The 19,770-nt window shown below is 54.6% G+C and overlaps 1 protein-coding gene across 4 annotated transcripts in view; it reads left to right on the top strand.

Annotated features, from left to right (window-relative positions):
• Positions 1-19,770, top strand: part of SLC38A10 (solute carrier family 38 member 10) — a 40,670-nt gene that overhangs the window by 9,998 nt on the left and 10,902 nt on the right. For 3 of the 4 annotated variants that reach the window (XM_025279686.2, XM_044938681.1, XM_025279685.2), the window contains exons 6-11: positions 264-388; positions 2,974-3,076; positions 3,895-4,077; positions 6,313-6,424; positions 7,270-7,376; positions 18,069-18,240. In XM_025279686.2, the coding sequence (XP_025135471.1) occupies positions 264-388; positions 2,974-3,076; positions 3,895-4,077; positions 6,313-6,424; positions 7,270-7,376; positions 18,069-18,240 (802 nt within the window). The remainder of the gene's footprint in view (positions 1-263; positions 389-2,973; positions 3,077-3,894; positions 4,078-6,312; positions 6,425-7,269; positions 7,377-18,068; positions 18,241-19,770) is intronic. The other variant, XM_025279687.2, reaches the window with a different exon arrangement.

The raw sequence follows: 19,770 nt of genomic DNA, 5'->3' as shown, positions 1-19,770 counted from the left end.
AGCCGCCCCTGGTGCCAGGAAGCCCCACAGCTCCTCTGGGTAGCACCTGGCCAGCTGGTGGCACAGCAGAGAGCCGAAACCCCGGGGCCACACACCACTCCCAGCCCCTCCGGCTCCCCCAGCCCCTCTGGCCGGTGGCACCAGGCTGCACTGTGCGGGGCCTGCACTGTGGTGCCGGCCGCCTTGGTGCCCTGCCTGGCCCTGGCCCGAGTCCCGCCTGTGTGTGCTGCCCTGTGCCGAGCTCCACTTCCTTCTCCTCGCAGATCGTGCTCTCCTCCTTCAAGCACGGCCTCTTTGGTGGGCAGTGGCTGCAGAGGGTCAGCTATGTTCGCTGGGAAGGCGTCTTCCGCTGCATCCCCATCTTTGGCATGTCCTTTGCCTGCCAGTCGTAAGTACCACCTGCTCCCGGGGCCCTGGGGGTGAGTGTTACAGGGGGAGGCTGCCATCCTGGTAGCGGGAAGCACCATTTCCTTCAGTGGATGATCCAGGACACGAGGAGTAAGGTGTTCTTCACCTTGGCCTCTCCCTGCTCCGGGTTCAGGGCGGGAGTTCTGTGTTTACCAGAAGAGAAATTGACTTTGTTCCTGAGATGTGTTGCCGGCACTGTTGGCGACAACGCCCAGTTTGCCAAATCCCCCACGAGCAGAGTTGGCTGTGGGGAACACAGCACAGCCCCGAACCATCTGACTCACAGAGTCCCGAGCGTTTTGCCAGAATTTAGCTATTCGTGTGAGAATATTTAAGAGGGAATTGCACAAACATTGACTTCAGACTGCTGCTGGGATGCTTTCAGAGGCACGCGTGTGTGTGTGCCTGCGTGCGCGCACACGTGTGTGTGGTTGAGCAGGCGTGCGCTCTGGCACTTGGGGCTGTGTAAATGCAGAGCAGTGATTTCCATAATTCCAGCAGCCTTACCTTCTCCACCAAATGACAGGAGCCTACGATCCATGCCAGGTTGGGTGGTAACCTTGCTCAAAAGAGGCGTAAGTCTGGCCGGGACAGGAAAGGACCATCGGTGGTGGGGGTCTGGCAGAGCAGCTCCCCGCAGCTCCACGGGCATGAACCGTGCCAGTTGTAAACTAACGTGACAGATGAGACTTGTGTTTACACCCACACGCGAGATCCAAATCGTCGTTTCCCACTTCTCATCTCACTTGGCAGCTCGGTTTCCGCCAGAGCACACTCCGCTCTTGCTGTTTAGCGTCCCTGTTAGAGCTGGTGACAGAAGCTATATGCTTTTGCCGTGTACCTAGTTACCGATTGTCCTTTTCTCCTGTGCTTTGGTCTGGCTTTCCGGTGGGGGCTGCTCTGTCATCAAGTGGGTCTCTTGGGCTTGGTTCTCCGGTTGAGTTATGGGTTCCTGAGGGGGGCGGGTTGTGAGCTCACATTCTGTCTGCCGCTCACGGAGGGCACGGGGCCTGGGGATGTGCCCACATCCCCTGGGGAGTGGAGCCGAGAGGTCCAGAGCTGGGGCTCTTCCCCGCACATCTGGCCCTGAAGTGCATAGGCTGGGAGCCCTGCTGCCCTTGCCAGGTGGCCATGGGCCCCGCTGCGTGGCTGGTCTCCCCACCCTGGATGGACTGGGCCTCCGCTGGGCCATCAGTGTGTGGCCCTCCCTGGTCTGACTTCGAGGGAGACAAGTACAGGGTGGCATAGCGCCAGCAGGCCCCCAGCGCACCTCAGAGAGAGCAGGGAGCGTGTGGAGGCCCAGGCTGTGCGGGGGCAGGTGGACACCTCTGACTCAGGTAAACTGAGTCACGGGCTGCTCGGTAAGATGAGCAGGTGCTCTGCGGGTGCCACAGGCAGGATTGAGGAAGGCGAGCACCACAGCCTTGCCACACCCATCCATCCCCACATGTGGGCACAGCCCCTCTCCTCAGTGGCTCCTGCCAGGGACTTCTCCCCGTGTGTGATGGGGATGCCCCTGTCCTGAGATCTGGTGCTGGGGCTCCCTGGTGTGGCCCTGGCCCTGACCCTGACCCTAGGAGCTGGGCAGTCCCCCTGCAGGTCCTCTGCCACCTCCCTAGTCTGCATGGGTGTATGTGCCCGTGGCCGCGGACTGCCCCCTCTGTAGCACGGAGGTGGGGACAGCTGTCCACGGTGACTCTTGCCCACCAGCAGTGGCCAGTGGGGCAGTGTGCAGGGCCAGGGACGGTGCCCGCTTCTGCCAGCCAGGCCCCCCCCGTCCTTGTCATTTGCTGTTAGTAACATTAGCGGGTCCTCTTTGTTCTTCTTTTACTTTTTTTTAAGTTGGTTTTGGGGTTTGGCTGCGCTGACTGTCGTGCTTTTCACTTAACATCCTGCTGCGCCCCCTCCCGGCCTCCCATGTGGCGTGACCGCTGGCCCCGGCTCCCTGGGTGCCACGCCTGAGCCCTCAGCACAGCGTCACCCTGCTGTCTCCTCTCAGGGCTGCACAGGGCACCCGCCCCTCCCTGTCTGCCTCCGTGTGGCTGACCTCTCACAGGTGCCGGCTCCCTGCCTGCCGTTTGCAGAGAGCCCACTTGGACGCATCCATCCCTCACCCCGCAGTGCTGCCCTGCTGGCCCTGGGCCGTGGGGCTGCAGCCGCTCTTCCGTCCCAGAGCTGGGTCCATGCCGGCTCTGAGCCCCTCACTGAGGCGCTGAGATGGGCAGGCGGCCCGGCTTGTTTGTTTAACTTTCCATTCTTTTGACAGCGACGCTCTGAACCGCTTCCTGCTTCCCCTGTAAACACGGGCTGCTTAGCCCAGCCCGGAGCTCCCCGGAGCGGTCACGCTCCTGCTGCAGTGGAACAAACGGCCTTTCATCCTGTGGCACTTCTGAAATGTTTACAGAGAGTGCACGCGGGGAACGCGCCGAGTGCCGTCGTAGTATTGTGTGAGCCCAGCCTCGGCGCTGGTGGCGGCCGGCGTCATGGGAAGGCAGGTGCTGGAGACTCGGCTGGGGGCCTGGGAGAGGCGAATCGGCTCCGCGAAGTCGCTCGTTATTTTTACAGCCAGGTCCTGCCCACGTACGACAGCCTGGATGAGCCATCAGTGAAAACCATGAGCTCCATCTTTGCCTCCTCCCTCAACGTGGTCACCACCTTCTACGTCATGGTAAGAGCCCTTTCATGCCCCTTCCCCTCCCCCAGCCCCTCCAGTCCCCAGTACCGCCCTGTCCTTGCTTCTTCCCATCCCGGCGGCCGAAGGGCAGCTCTGCCCCTCCACTCAGCACTAGGGCTGGCAGGGATCTGACTCTCCAGGTGGTGTTGGTGTCCCCATCCCCGGAGGAGCGTGGGCACCTCAACCCAGGGCCTGGAGCCTCCGCACGACCTCTGCTGACTCACTCTAGAAAGGTGGTGCAGCAGTGAGAAATTCAAGAAATAGCAGAGAAAGAAAATCACAAGTTCCAGCCCGTAGATGCAGATACAGTTCATGTTTCAGTAGATGTTCCCCTCCAGTCTTCTTAATTCTCTTCATTGTTTTTTTACATGTCAGATAGAGTTATAAATTCATTGAGAGTCTGACTTGTTCTCCTGAACCCTGTGGTTCCGCCACTCTTGTCGGTTTTTCCGAATGGTCCATCAGATTGTTGTCCATTCAGCCCGTGGGGACAGCAGTTTACCCCTCGGTTCCCAGGTTTGGGTTTTGAGCCACGTTAAATCCAGCCCCTCTGTGGGGCTTGTGGGGCATGCCTCTGCTCACTTTCCAAGCAGGCAGCTCCGTTCTCTTGGTGCCTCGCTGTCCAAGCAGGGAGAAGCCATGTGGGACTCTCACCTTCAGGGCTTCTGCCTCTGCTCATCAGAGAGGACTTGTATGAGTCAGGAGCTGGTGGGCCTTGGTCCTGCTTCAGCTGCTCGTGACAAGGTTCGAGGCCATTCCAGAGAGGGTGTGCCTCTCCCACCACACATCCCCTGCTGTTGGTCCCCCTGCAGGTGGGCTTCTTCGGCTACGTGAGCTTCACCGAGGCCACTGAGGGCAATGTGCTCATGCATTTCCCCTCCAACCTGGTGACAGAGATGATCCGTGTGGGCTTCATGATGTCCGTGGCCGTGGGCTTCCCCATGATGATCCTGCCGTGCAGACAGGCCTTGAATACTCTGCTCTTCGAGCAGCAGGTAAGGTGCTCAGGGCCCTCGGATGGCGTTCTGCCCAGAATCCTCCCTGTCCTGGCCTCAGTTACATTGTCCTCCAGTGGCTTTTGCTAGTTCCTTATTTTTCTGGGCAGTAGCAGGCAGAGCTTTTTCTAGTAAAAAAATCCAGTTAAAATGGAATCTTTTAATAGGGATTTTTTTTTTAAACCAACCAACTTTGGAGAAAAGAGTGCCGGATCAGCCAGGTTGATTCCTGAAGGAGACGTGGAGTCAGGCTCAGCGTCCAAGCAGCTTAGGCCCATGTCCTGTGACTGCCCTGCTGTCCCTCGTTGGAGGAGTAGTGGGAAATCAGGGGCTTGCTGCAGCATGAACCCACGGGAGAGGAGCAGGTGGGAACTCATGAGAGCTGGCTTGACTGACAGGCGTGTATAATGGCCGGCCAGGTGGGCCGATCGGTGCTGGGGTCAGGCTACTGTTCTCTTTAGGTTCATGTAACAGAAAGTTTTAACAGTTTGACAGAAGACATCTGAGCCCTGAGAGAGGCTGTTTCATCTGCTGTCGTATGTGTAGGCTGGCTCCATGTAGTCCTGCGTGAGCAGTTTTCAAATGTACAGTTGGAACCCAGACTCCCCCGCTAACTGCTGCCCAGATGACAACAGGTGGTACAGGTGTGGTAGCTCATGCCCCAGGGCAAGGGCATGGGATTGGCCCCGTCTCTCTGTGGTGGTTCTTGTGTTCCTGCCCAAGTCCTTGAGCCTGGTCTATGGCGTCAGCCAGGACTCCTGATGGTCAGTTGAACTGCTTAGGCCACAGAGGCGGGGAGGGGAGAGTCCAGCAGGCAGGCAGGGAAGGTGGCTACTTAGGACAGCTGGAACCAGGCTTGTGGTCTAGAGGCTGGCATGTGGTCAAGTCAGCGTCCCTCGGATTCTGCCACCAAGGCCAGCACCTTGAGGCAGAGCCCCCGCCCCGAAAAGCTGGCTGCCTGACCCCTGCCCTTGTTGGGTATCCAGGCGCCTGGACACCACGCGAGGCTCTGTCCCCTTGGGGGCACAGCAGGCTAGCTCATGGAGCCCTGGGGTCCTCGTTTGATGCACATGTGTGCTTCATATCTGAGAAGCATTTGTGTCTCTGTATGTAACCCATTTTTATCATTTTTAAAATTAGAAAATTAGTACCGGTGACAAAGGCAATGTTAACTCGAGTGGAAAGCTTACCTGCATGTCTCCATCCTCACACGAATGACCTTCTGCTCCCCTCAGCGTCTGTGTGCATCTCTGCAGATTTCCTCTCGCTGCATTTTCTCCTGTCTCCAGTTCACGTGTATCCATAGAAACCCCCAGTGTCACTGCGCCCTTGCTCTCACCTCCTAGTCGTTGCTTGACGTCTCCTGGTCACCCTTGACCTTTCACAGATAACTCCTGTGACCCCTTGGTGCACGTAGCTGCTTGTTTCTTCTCTTAGAGTGTTTCCTTGGGAAATTTCTGCAGGATGCTGAGCCAGAAGGTGTAGACCTAACACCCTCCCTCTCTACTGTTCTGAGAAAGCCACCGTTGCAAGTCAATTCTGGATGTTGGGTGCCTCCAAACTGTAGCTCGAGAAGGGTTGAAGCTTCACTTGAGTGGTGTTTTCCTAGCCCAGCAACAGTAATCACGGTCGGCCCCTCCTCTGTGTGCACAGTGCTGTTCTAGAAGCTTCTCTCCCATTACCTCCCACCACAGCCTGATGAGATGCTTCTGGTGCCTCTGTGCCTTTGGGTGCAGAGGCTGAGCCGGAGATGGTCTCTTGGGCTTGACTGTAGCATGTTGTGACTTCTCCCCTTGTCTTCTTCCTGGACTCACCTGCTGGAGGCAAGGATGGCAAAGCTGAGCATGTCTGTGCACATGGGGGGCCCACCACACCCTGAAACTGCTGCATGTTACTGTGAGTGGGGCTGTGTTCTGCCTCCTGTGCTATGCGGCGCTTTTAAAAATCTCTGTCACAGCACTGCTCTAAAGGGAGGACGGAAGGATTTGTTCCAAGTTTCTCAGAATGAAGTTACCCCCATAGCTGCTGTGAGGAGCAGCCTGGGCCTTCTGGGGCTCCAAGCTTCTGGTTGCAGGGTCACATTCAGGCACAGCTGCCTGTGCTGGGAGCGCTCACCCACCACCTCACAGGCCGACCCGCCTGGGGTGTTGGCAGAGCCCTTTAGGGATGTGCTTACAGGAGAGTAGAGAGGAAATCGGTCATTTCTAAATCTTGTTTTTATTTTCTTTCATATAGCAAAAAGACGGGACCTTTGCCGCTGGAGGCTACATGCCGCCCCTGCGGTTTAAAGCCCTCACCCTCTCGGTTGTGTTCGGAACCATGGTCGGTGGAATGATGATCCCAAACGGTAAGGCGGGGGGCTGCTCCAGTGACCGGCCTCCCACCGGCTTACCTCGCCCTCCCCGACCCGTCCTGCTGTTGTGCGCCCCTGCCTCTTCGGTGTTCAACCAAGACACTCAGAGTCTTGCCACCGTCCTCTCTGGTCAAAAAAACAGGTCCAGAGACTCGGGTGCTCTTTTCTTTGACGCCCTGAGAAAGGCTAGGGAGAAAACGCTGCCGCTTGATGGGACCACAAACACATGGGTAGAGCTGCACTGTGGGGTCCAGGCCTAATGTGCAAGTTAGCGGTTACCAAGCAGTTCCTTCCTTACTTCCGACTCCTGATTTTGTTGACACGTCACTGAGGGAAAAGGGCAGGGCCCTGCTCCAGCACAGATAAAGCTTATTATCCTCAGACATCCAGTGGGCCCCACATGCCCTCCAGGCAGCAACCCCGAGGCCCCCACACTCCTGGCTTCCCCACAAACCAGGACAGGCTCTGCTGGGTCACTCGCTGGGCACAAGGTGGGGTGATGTAAGATGAGCTGGCCCGGCGACCCCCGCTGGGTGCCCGGACACTACAAGGAGCCCGAGCAGCGATGTGGGCCCCGTGTGGGGCAGGCGGCGCTGTTAAGCTCACCTCGCTGGTGGGGAAGCCGAGGTTCAGAGAGGGAGGGCTCTCCTGAGGCCCTGGCCCCACGCAGCCCTTCATCACGGTATCAGGGTGGACAGCCCTGCTCTCTTTGTGAGCACAGCAGGCTGTGCCCTGCTCCTCGCTGCTGTCCAGCAGCACGTGCAGAAGGGTCCTCGTGGGAAGACAGCTCCTCACCCTGCTCGCTGGAAGCTCACCCCTCCCTGTTGCTCTCTCGCCAGTGGAGACGATCCTGGGCCTCACAGGCGCCACCATGGGAAGCCTCATCTGCTTCATCTGCCCGACGCTGATCTACAAGAAGATCCACAAGAACTCACTTTCCTCCCAGGTGCGCGTGGCGTTCTCACCCCACTCCTGGCGGGGCTGGGTCGGGCAGAGCAGGAGGGCATGTTCTCTGATGGCTGCTTGAACTAGTTGTATTCCTTACACAAAAGGATCATGGTCCCACAGGTCTGGGAGACGTGGGTCTACGCCGCGGTGAGCAGCCTTACACCCCAGGTACACCCCAGGGCCGCCGAACTGAGCCAGGCTTATCTGAGTGTTAAGTACTGAACAGCTTTTCCCTGCCTGTCTGGTGACTGGATTATCCCTGTGTGCCTCTTGTGTTCCACGACCCTGACTCCATCCTCTGCTGAGGTCACCCGCAACTGTCTTGCTAGGGACTGTGGGTTTTTTTTTTTTAATTTATTAGGCTGACCCGGGTCTTAGTTATCTGACATGTGGGATCTTTAGTTGCAGCGTGCACGATCCAGTTCCGAGACCAGGGACCAAAGCCAGGCTTCCCTGCATTGGGAGTGTGGAGTCTTAACTGCTGGACCACCAGGAAAGTCCTTGGGGACTGTCTTGTTGGTGTTGCCTCTCCAGGCTTTCACTATTATGGACAAAGCCACAGTGAATACGTGTGTACACGAGCATTTCTATACATTTGAGAAAGTTCTGTAGGAAGCTACCTGGGTCTGGGATCCCTGTATCAGAGAGCAGGAGCTTCTCCTCAAGGACCCATGTGCAGGTCGGCGCTGTAGCTCCGCAGCTGAGCTCAGCCTCTCCTCTCCATTGGCCTGAGGGTGATGGCAAGTCTTGGCTTCCCTGGAGTGAAGGTGGGCATTTCTCTTTCCATGAACTGTCTGTGCTTTTTGCTCACCTTTTATGGAGTTGTTGAGCTTTTGGTAAATTCTTTGGGAACATAGTATACGTAAGGCAAAGCACATAAACCTCACATACAGCTTGATATATGTGGGCTAAGTGAAATGAAAAATGTGAGTGTTAGTTGCTCAGTCATGTCTGACTCTTCAGGACCCCATGGACTGTAGCCCGCCAGGCTCCTCTGTCCATGGAACTCTCCAGGCAAGAATACTGGAGTGGGTAGCTATTTCCTCTTCCAGGGGATCTTCCCAACCCAGGGGTCGAACCCAGGTCTCTCAGATTGCAGGCAGATTGTTTTCCATCTGAGGCACCAGAGGGTGTGGCTAAGTGAACACAGTCACAGAACCACGTCAAGGGCAGATACAAAATATTCCAGCACTCGAAGCTTCCCTGGGGTGCCCTAGTCTTTCCTCCACAGAGATTACTGCCTGTCTTCTTATGTTTTGGAATAATTTTGCCTGCCTTTCAAGTTAGTAAAAATGGAGCCTCACAGGAAGTATTGTTGAGTGTCTGGCCTCCTTCCTTAGCTTCACGCCTGAGTTCCCAAGTTACTGGCTGGGCAGCCAGGGGTGGTCTGCCCATCCTCCCTGCCATATGCTTCTCCACGTAGGAGTCTGTGGTCACCCAGAGCTGAGTGTCCTGGGTGGGCTGCTCCGCCTTTTTCTTCTGGTGCAGCCCGTGTGCACTTTGGTTGGCAATTCTCTTAGGTGTGGAATTGTTGGGTCCCGGGGTTATGTCTGTCCAGTTTTGGTAGATTTTTCCAGACTTTACCCAGTTTTCCAAAGTGGTCCTTGGGCACCATATTGGAATTTTAGTTACGTTGACATTTATGGTCCCTTTTTCAGTCTCTACCCCTTCCTCTGGATATATAGCAGTACCTCATTTGGGTTTTAATTTGTGATTTTCAGGTGACTGATGACATTGAACATCTTTTCATGCTCTTGTTAGCTGTGTGGGTTTCTTCTTTTGTGCCTTTCAAGTCTTGCCCATTTTTTATCTATGAGTTGTCTTTTTCTTATTGATTTGTGGAGGTTTGTTAAAGATTTGAGATACAAGACTTTTTTCAGACATGTATATTACAAATGTTTTCTGTGACTCTTGGCCGCCTTCTCACTTTCTTCTGATCAGCAGATATTCTTAATTTGAGTGTAGTTCAGTTTTTTGAGTTTTTCTTTTGCTTTGTGCTTTAAAAAAAAATTTTTTTTTTTAATTTGACTGTACCTGGTCTTGTTTCCTGACCAGGGATCAAACCTGGGCCTTCTGTAATAGCACAGAATCTTAGCCACTGGATCACCAGGGAAGTCCCTTGCTGTGTGCTTTTGATGTACTATTTAAGAAATTTTTGCTTATCCCCAGGTCCTGAAGACAGTGTACTCTGTCATATTGTAGAAGCTTTTTATTTTCTCTTTCACATTTAGATCCATGCCCATCTGGAGTGCCTGGTGTGTGGCAGGGGTCAGGGGTCATGTTCTGGGTGGCTGTCCAGTTGAGCAGCACCCTTTTGCCCCAGCACCATTGTGGTCAGTCCCCTGTGTACGTGTGAGAGTGGGAACTCCCGTCACTGGTCTGTCCATCTCTCCCACACTAGAGCTGCCTGTGTTGATTGCTGAAGCTTGTAATGAGTCTTGATGCTGGCAGCTTTATTCTTCTTTAGGGTGGTTTTACCTATTATTAGTCCTTTGCATTTCCAACTCAATTTTTTTTGGCTGCACCATGAAACACGTGGGATCTTAATTCCCCAACCAGGGATTGAACCCATGATCCCTGCAGTGGAAGCCAGGAGTCTTTAACCACTGGGCTGCCAGGGAAGTCCCCCAACTCAGTTTTAGAAGTGGCTTCTCAGCTGTTGGTGTTTGACTGGGGTTGCATCAAACTGTCGATTGAAGATTGACATCATCATTCACTTTGCGGCTTTTCCTAATTTCCATCCTTATTTCTCCTTTCACCAGTGGCTTATTTATTTAAACACTAAAATTTTAATTTTTCCTAGAACAGCATTAAGTAACAAACAAAAAACACTGTAATAAGTTGGGAGAGAAACCACAGAAAAAAGGGAAAACATCTTAGTACTTTTAATGGTACTGTTTACCTGATTTTTGGATCAAAGACCCCACGTCTTTATTTTTCACTGGTCCTCCATATTAGGTAACCAGCCTTGCTCTTGACTGCCCTGTGTCTCTTGAGGCAGGTCTCAGACCTTTCCTTATCGGAACTCCCTCCGTCTGCAGCCCTCTGGGGACTCCATCTGATTTCCACCAGTGGTCTCTCTAGATTTCCAAACTTTGGGGGATTTCCTAGTACTCTTTTTGATTGATTTCACACAGTTCCAGTGTGGTTAGAGAACCGAGCTGAAGAACTTCAGTCCTCAGACGTATGCTGGGGTCCAGCAGGTGGTTGACTCCGATGGATGTTCAGCTGTCTGGCCGTCTGCAGTTGTTGGTGCAGAGCGCATCCCATGTGTGGTTGGGTTGAGTTTGCTAACTGTTATTTTTTTAGATTTTCGTGTATTCTTACTGATGTTTTAATCTCCTTGTGTGTCAGTTATGAGAAAGGTGTGACGGTTTCCATTTGAATCACTTAAAGGTTCGTGTATCTTTTAGTTCTATCAAGTTTTGCTTTTTGTCCTGAAGCTATGTTACTAGGAGCTTACAGTTTTCAGATGGTTGTATCTTATTAACCTGACCCTTTTCTGGATGAAATGTCCCTTTTTGTCTTTGGAGACGCTTTTCTCCTTAAAGCAGCCTTGTCTGATACAGTGTAGCTAATCCGGGTTCGTTCTGGGTTTGTAGTTGCACAATATCGTTTCTGTTATCCTTTCTCATTTGATGTCTCTGTACCTTTATATTTAAGGTTATGTCTTGGGTAAGAGCATATAGTTTGCTTTTGTTTTGTCTTGATCCAATCTGTTAATAGGAGTGTTTAAGACTATTTACAGTTAATACCAATTTGGGGGGTGGGGATTAAAGCTTCCGTCGCACTGTTTTTTATTTGTCCCATCTGTTCTTTTTTCTGTTTCTTTCTTTCTCGCTGCCTTTTGGATAAATCAAGCATTTTAAAGTATTTGTTCTCTATTCTCTTAGCTGGTGTTGTACATTTCTGTTCTGCTAGTGGTTATACGAGGCAGTTTAATATGAATCCTTGGTTTATTAGAGTTGACCATAAATTAGTTGTTTTTCTTTTACTAATTCCCAGATGAAGTAACCATCCAACAATATTTTAACTCCATTTATCTTTGTCTTTGGCCTTCAGTGCTATTGTTTTTATGTGTTTTAATTTTACGTGTATTTTAAACATTACAAGACATGATTTCTGTTTTTCGGATAGTTGATGTTTGTTTATTTTGGTCCTTTGCACCCTCTTGGTTTTCTGGGGCCTGGTCCCATCCCCTGGTGTGCTTGGTAGTTCATGGAGGTGGGTGTGAGAAATCGTCCCTGGATGACGATGTCCTGTGTCCAGCAGACAGAGGACGGGCAGGAGGCCTGTGTCCACTTGGGAGCAATCTATGTCAGGTTTGCCCTGACTCCTAGGGTGTAGCCCTTCCTGAGTCTCAGCTCGATCACCCGCAGGTTGCTAAATTCTCTGCTTAGCTTTCATCCTCTTGGCAGCTGATCTCTGCACGACTCGGCGCAGCTGGTGGCTGGCACGTGCCTCGGGGAGAGCTGCTCACAGAACGTGGGTGCCTCCTGGAGGGTTCCTCTTCTACAGGATCCAGTTCTGGCTGTGGGGAGCCTGGGGCTTGCCCCGTGTGTTTGCCGGCTCCAGGCTCCTGCTCTGCTGTCCTGGTGCCCAGCACTGCTGGCCAGGAAAAGCCTGCCCTGGTGGGTGGTGCTCGTCTCTGTTCTCTGGATTCTCCCTCCTCAAGTCTCAGCCGCCGAAGCGGTTCACCCATGCCTTCAATTGAAGATTTTAGTGACTTTTAGGAACTCCTTATAATATGAGGCAGTTAGTTCATTACCTGCCAAATGGCAAATGTTTTCCCCAGTTTGTGAAGTCCCAGTGTTTTAGTCTATCAGACTCTTATTAGGAGAGAAAAAAGTCATTATTAAAATGACCCTCCTATGCCGGTGTTATTTTAAGGAATTTTTTCATCAGTTCCTGTAGTAATTCCAGAACTTCATTTTTCCATTTAAATCTTTTACTTTTTTTTTTTTTCTGTGCCACATGGCACGTGGGATCTTAGTTGCCAGACCAGGGATTGAACCTGTGCCCCCTGTAGTGGAAGGGTAGAGTCGTTACCCCTGGACCACCAGGGAAGTCCCCCATTTAATCTTTGCCTCATCTGTATTCTCTTTTGGTGTAAGAAGCAAAGTAGGCAGCCTCAGTTTTTTCTAGATGACTGCCTAGTTGTCCGAACGCTGTGAGTCCGTCACTGGTATGAAATGCTACTGCTTCTGTGTATTAAACTCCTGTATGTATTTGGGCTTGTTTGGGACTTGTATTTTAGTTTCCTGCCTGTTCTGTCCAGTGATGTAGCCATCCGTACTGTTGTAATTACCCAGCCTTGCGATGGTACTCCCTTGCCTTGTCGTGTGGCTCTGAAAATGTTTTAAATCTAATCTCTCTTCTTTCATTAATGATGTTTCTGGTTGTTCTTGATGACTTTCTTTTTTTTTGGCTGCGCCACATGGCTTGCGGGATCTCAGTTTCCTAACCAGAAATTGAACTCAGGTCATGGCAGTGAAAACCCAGAATCCTAACTACTAGGCCACCAGGGAACTCCCTGTTTACTTTCTATGTGAATGTTCCAATCAGCTGATCTGACTCTTAACAAAAACAAGTCCACCTTTTTGGTTTTGGTCTACTTGGAATTCATTGAAGCTGTAGATAAATTTAGGAAGAATCATTCCCTTGATACTCCGGCTATTCTGCGGAGTGTATTTGTGAGCCTCCCAGTGTGATAATGGGGTGTGGCGTTCAGTTGTCACGGCTGCTCTCAGCCCACCTTCCCCGTCTCCATCTGCTGGACCAGCTTCTGTCTGCTACGTGTGCCAGGGGTACTGGGACCTCCCTTTCCTCTGGCTTTTCCAACTGTTTGCACATAGGGAGGCTGTAGATTCTCATTTATTGATGTTTTACCCACTGACCTTACGGCCTCTCTTGGTAATTTCACCTCCCCTTTCTGGTTGTTTCTCGTCTATGTCGTCTTTTGCCTCTCTCCGTGGCACTGGGGGGTGAGGGGCCAGCTCATTGTCTTCCCAGCTGAGCTGGGACAGCTTGTAGTGTTGAATCGTCACATGTAATGCTGGCTTTGGCTTCATGTACAGAAATGAACATGCGCATTCAAACGCCCCCATGTTTCTGTAGATGTGAACACACTTAGAATCACGTTAAAGCGGCATCTCTCTGTGCCTGTTTTAATATGGATTGTTAAAACTGGAAAGCACATTGCATCATATTAACTGCTTTCTGACCATGTGCAGAGAAGATGGTAGGTTTCCCCACTGGACTTGGTGTTCTGGTGAAGTGCATTGTGGGTCCATCCTGGGGTGGACCATCTGACTGGGGCATACTGTTTGTATGTGTTGCTCTTTTACTTCTGTTTTGAGAAAAATGAGCTTTGCAAGGGGCACACTCAGAAATGTAACTGGAGTCTGGTGCACAGACCTCAGGCCTGGAGGGCACCCGCTTGGGGTGCATCCCTGCTCTCCCGGGAGCCTGGCTGCTGCTTTCCTGGATGGCACAGACCTGGTGTCAGCCCGAGTCCACTTGCCCCACTTGCCTGAGTGTTGCCGGCACTGAGGTGCTTGTTCCTGGCCCTGGCTCTCCAGAAGAGGCAGGGAAGGTGGGGGGGCGCAGGTTATGGGCCCATCGTAGCTGTGCTGGAGAAAGGCACCAAAGAGTGTTCTGAGAAACATCCTCAGAAGCATAAGCAGTGGCCGTGGAAACACTATGGGTCCTCAGCTAGGTGAAAAGAAACCTTACCTGTCATCACCAGTTCATCCTTCATGTTGAAAATTCAAGAACTTGGAGAAGCTCTTCAGTGGGGCTGAGTTAGAGGGGTGGGTTTGCCACGCGGAATTGACACTGTGGCCGGGAGCCAGCGGGGGGAGCAGCGGGGGGAGCAGGGTGGCTGCTGGGAGGCAGTGGAGCCCTGAGCCAGAGCTGCACCAGCCTCCACGGGAGGGTCCGGAGGCGTCACTGTGCTCCTGAGACAGGGATGTAAATGCCCACTGGGACCTCACCCAGAATGTGACGCCTCCGCCTCAGGGCTGGGGTGCCTGCCATGCCCTGATCACACTGCACTGAAGACCTGGAACGGGGCGCACGCGGTAGACTCCGGAGCCCCTGCCTCGAGGTGTGAGCTGCGTTTGAACTTGTACATACTCAGTCTCAGGTGTGAGCAGTGAAGGGGGACACCTTCACTCTGGGTCGGTGCCTCTCTCTTGTTCTGAGTTGGGGATCCCAGCAGACTGGGGGCCCTTGGGTGTCGCCCATGGTCCCCAGGCCAAGTCCGTGGTTTTGTCATAAATACCGCGGCTGAGACGTCAGGATGTATTTGCATTTCTCCTCCTGGCGGCTCTGTAACTGGTTAAGAAGAACCGAAGTCAGGGCTGCGTGATCAGATGTCTAGTGCACCGGGTTCGCTCACCAGTCTTGTCCCATTTGGAAGCAGCTCTTGGACTTGCAGAAGTTGTACCTGAAAGATGGGTTTTGCAGGCACGAGCCCCTCCTGTCCCTGTCCTGAGGCCGTGGCAGCCCGGTACCCCTGCTGGCTTCCACTATGTCATTCCATCACGGCTGGTTGGCGTGGTGCAGACCTCGGCTGTGGACCCGTCTTCTGGGAGCAGCATCTCTTTCTTGCAGAACTTTTGGGAGATGGGTGGTCATCCCTGTTCACATACGTGTGGCCCTCAGCCTTCCACACTTTATGGCAGAGCGGCGACCCGCGAGTTCTGGCCTCTTGTGACCTTGGGGCCTCCCGGATGCCTCAGGCCTTCGGTGGGGCTGGGGGTCTGTGGTCAGCGCATACTTGTCATGGCTGCCCCAGGGGCTTGGGCAACACCTATGCCCTTTGCAAAGTTGGGCCCAAAGGGCTTCACTGGTGGCTCAGAGGTAAAGAATCCCCCTGCAATGCAGGAGACCCAGGTTTGATCCCTGAATGGGGAAGATCCCCTGAAGGAGGAAATGGCAACCACTTCAGTATTCTTGCCTGGGAAATCCCATGGACAGAGGAGCCTGGCAGTCTACAGTACACAGGGTCACAAAAGAGGCAGATATGACTTAGCGACGAAACAAAGTCCAGCCCACCTGGAGCATCTGCCATGGGGGCCGTGTTCCTGCAGACTGTCACCTCCCAACACGTGCCTGCTGGCGGACTGCGATCTGGTCCCTGCAGCAGCACCGCCCATGGACCTCGATTCCCTCAGCTCAGGCGTGGCCCTCCCACGTCCTCACTGATGCCGGCCTGGCATTAATCCTCTGCTCTCTTCAAGCTGGGGTGGTTTGGCTCCCTGCCTGGGGGGGTTTTCATGGACCTGCGGCGTTTCTTTAAAAGAAAGGGTTAGAGTGGAGAGCTGGGATCGTTACAACCGCTCTGCTGGGGCCAGCGGGCTGCTCATGCTTAAGACAGTGGTCGGCTGGCGAGTGCCCTACAGAACCCTGGGCAGCTCAAATGCCAGGTGTGTCGGGATGAGGGGGTTCCCAGCAAAGGGTAGGGTGGAGACGGCTGCTGGGTGGGGGAGCACAGGTGGGTGTCTTCATGGACAAGGTGGAGACAGGAAACACACTTTGCTGGTGGGGTCATGAGTTGTCTGGGCCGGAGGCAGAGACAGGTGTGTGTGTGGCGCCATGCAGCACTTCCTGGCTCCGTGCAGGCTCTTCTTGGTAAGTTGAACTTAAGTTGACACTCTCTTGGCCTTTTTAAGCTTGCTGTCTCCCAGCATTGATGGAGTTAACGTTTTTTATTTTGTGTGCGATTTGTTTCTTTAAGGCCAGAAAGCCTAGGGTTGAAATAAATCATTCAAAGCCATGGATGAAATGTTGCCTTTGGCTTGTCAGTCTCCCGTGGAATGTTCAGTGATGTCCCCGTAAAAATAACCCATCACAGAAACGACCAACCAGCTGTCTTCATCTCTGTGTCAAAACCATTTTAGGAGCCGCCCAGATCAGGGCCTGGAGGGGACGGGCTTCTGTTGGTGAAGCCCAGGCTCACCTGGCTCTGTCCTGGGGGCTGTGCCAGAGCGCCCCTCCGGCTCTGGCCAGCCTCGCAGGCAGAGCCCCTCCGGTCATCTGAGTGCTTCAGCTGGGTGCTCGCTCGGTGCCCTCGTCCTGTCGGTGCCACGGGTCCAAGGCGGGACATGAAGTTCTTTTTGTTGTTTCTCAGCCGTCAGCTAGAGAAATACAAGATGCAAGGGATTTAAAGTTTCTTTTTTATTTTTAAAAAACTACTTTGGTGGTGTCCGCTGTTGCTTCTCGAACCTTCCCTTTGTGGTGAGCGGGTATAACATGCTACTCTTTGAACTCACAGCTGAAGCTAGCATCCACATGTTATCAAGAAAATTATCTGAAGTGGGGGACAGGAGTCAGGAGCCCTGACCCCATGCTATGCTCAGTGTTTCAGTGCTGCTCAGACACCAGGGGCTCAAACCCCACAACATCCTCATGCACACCTGACTGAGGCCGGCTGGTGGTCAGTACCGGAGGGGCCCTTTGAGTCCACGGCACTGACCGGGCCTCTCTGAAGCATCGCGGACCCTGGAGCATGGCCAGCATTTTGCCTCTGTGAGCCCCAGACCAGCTCAGTGTTTCCAGAGCGACTGTAGAGAAAACAGACTTTCTGAGGTTCTCCACGTTGGTTGGCATCCACCTTCAGGAGCGCAGGGCCTTTCTTCCTGTCAAAAATCTTTCTTCTGCAGTTGTGTTGAGCCTGGGAAAGTCTCGCCAGTTCTTTTGAACTGATATTTTTTTAAGGAGTCAACGTGCCTTTCAGGAAAGATTTGAGTTCTGGCTCTGAGAGTGCGTGGAGGTGGGTGGTGGGGTCCCCTGGCTCTTCGGGCAGGCTGCCTCGTGGCTCTTCTCCGAGGAAGCAGGAGTTACTGCTCCCCAGGGAGAGCCAGGTGGGCCAGGCCAGGAAGGGCAGAACGAGCTGCGCCCACTGCCATGACAGCAGAAGTCACGCGGAGAGCGTCGGTGGGCCCCGCGTGTGCCGGGGCTCCAGGGCAGACGGTGTCACAGCACGAGGGGTTCCTGTCCTGAGGCGCTGAGGGCAGCACTTACGATCAGCCTCGGGGCCATCACAGGAGGGACGGGGTGGGGACAGGGCCTCTTGGTGAGCAGCAGCGCATCCAGCTCAGCTTGCTGGGTAGCACCGATGGGCACAGACCGCCAGAGGGGGCGAGGAGCCTCCTCACAGCCGTCCCATCTGTGCCCTGCAGCGGCAGGCATGTCCAGCCTGATGGGTGATGTTGGGACTATTCATTGGTAGCTGGGCACCCAGTGGCCTGGGCCCTCTTCTGGGTGAGGGGGTGGGATAAGCAAGAGCCCACTTTAAGTTGGGTCGAGGCCTCGAGATTCTTGCTCTTCTGGTGAAAACCATCAAGGGGCCCAATCTCTGCAGCAGTAAGTGTGGGCATACATGGCTGCCAGGCTCTCCAGGCTGCCTGGCTGGTGGGCCGGAGTCTCTCTGGCCAGCAGGCCCCTTCCTGTCACACTCATGCCCCCTGCTGCCTTCAGGCTCCCTCAACGCCCTGCCCCGCCCCCCAGCCCCATTGCCGGAGTGGCTCCTGCGGATGTGGCCCACGATGCTGTCACATTGATGAGTTAGTGACCAGTGGTCAGTGTGGTTGGGGCCTCTACGGGCTGTACCCCACGCACAAGAAGGGCAGGGGCCCTGGGACTGCGTGACTCCTTTAGCTCTCGGGGTATTTGTCTCATCCAGGTGGTGCTCTGGGTCGGCCTGGGCATCCTAGTGATCAGCACGCACACCACCCTGTCCGTGAGCCAGGAGACCCCCATGGACTTGGCAAAGGAGGCCGAGGGTGGCAGGCTTGAAGAGGCCGAGGGCGCAGTGAAGGTAGAAGCGGCCCAGCTCCCAGGTACGTGGCTCCCAGGTATGCACACAGGCCCGCAGCCTTCTCGGCTTCACCGTGGGTCATGGGGATGCAGTCCTCACTTTCCAGCTGTCTCACATGCCCAGCTGCCTCCGGCCTATCCGGGCGATGGAGGGGGCGGGGGGGCTCCTGGGGGCTGCTGTATGCAGCCGCCTCCATGTGCCGCCTGCGTGCGGGGACAGGCTGGACAGCAGGGCAGAGGTCTCAACGCCTCCCCCACCCCCATTCAGAGCACCAGCAGGTAAGTGAGCTTGCAGGTGTCACTCAACGTTTGCCTGTTGTAAGGATGTACATTGTAAGTCCGATTTTCCTGGACCGAATCAGCGATGCCCCTCAGCTCTGTTCCCTGCGGTCTGCCGGCCTTCCCCACGGGGGCGGCAGTGCTGGCTGCTGGTGGATTCCAGGTCCCTGAGGGTGGTGACGCCCAGTAAGCCCAGGTGGGAGTACTGGTCTCCCCGCCTACTGTGAGTGACAGAAGGAAAGCTCCCAAGGGCTGTCCAGGGAGGCAGGTGTGTCCAGGGAGGTGCTTGCGGGGCTGGGCCGCCTGTGGTTGGAGGCTCGGGCCTCTCGGACGTGTTGCCCTCTCTGTTCCAGACTTACCTGTCTATGCTCAGAGAGCCCCTGCAGTTACAGCGCCCCACACCAACTTCCTGCAGGAGAACAGTCTCTCCTGGGGCTCTTTTGGGGGAGCCCTGAGCCCAGAGTAATGGGGCATGCTCTCTTCTGCCCTCCTCGGATGGTGAGGGCCAGCGAGAAGACGCCCCCTTTGGGAGTCCCCAGCAGGGAGGACCCCTGGGGATAACGGTACTCAGCAGAAGTATTAATTGGAGTGGTCAGAAACAGCTTGGGCATCGCCACAGTGGTTGCACGGATTCAGTAACTTGGACGGAAAGAAGCTTCCTGGAGGAGGGAGGGAGATGGCGCCCCTCCACCCTTGTTAGCAGCCCCACTGGGTCCCTCACCCCCGGGGGTCCTGGCCCCAGTGCTTTGGGGACACCCCCAGCAAAATGCGACTCGGACACTGGTTTCCCGTCTCAGCTGGCTGCCGGCCCGCCCGGTAGTGGGCTTCTCGGCATCAGCTGACGCAGCCGGCACTGGGCTGCCTGTCCCCACGGTGCTGGGCGGCCTCCAGCCCGCTGCCGGCGCGAGCAGCTGCATCCTGTCGTGGAGGCGGGTCCCGGGCTCACCTGGAGCCGCCGCGGCCACATCTGGTTTCCATTTCTTCCACGAGTCTGTAACAAACACACGGCCCCTCTCGGAACCACATGCCGTTTGTTTAACTCAAGTCTCCGTGTTTCTCGCCCCCGGCCTCCCCGTCATTGATGGGTTGCCTCGTTGAAGCGGAGCTGGGCCCGTGGGGCCTGGGCCGCGTGCCCCGCAGCCGTCCGCCCATCAGCGTGTGAGGCAGGTTTATTGGTCTCTTTGATGTTGAAGAGGCCAGAACAGTACTAACTCCCCAGAGCCCGAGCTGGGCTTCGGACTGGGGGAGTCCTGCCCTCCTGGGGACACATGGGCCTGGCCACCCCCAGC

Source organism: Bubalus bubalis, chromosome 3, assembly GCF_019923935.1.
Source record: "Bubalus bubalis isolate 160015118507 breed Murrah chromosome 3, NDDB_SH_1, whole genome shotgun sequence".
NCBI classification, from domain to species: Eukaryota; Metazoa; Chordata; class Mammalia; order Artiodactyla; family Bovidae; genus Bubalus; species Bubalus bubalis.
This window is presented reverse-complemented; position numbering and strand designations above follow the sequence as displayed.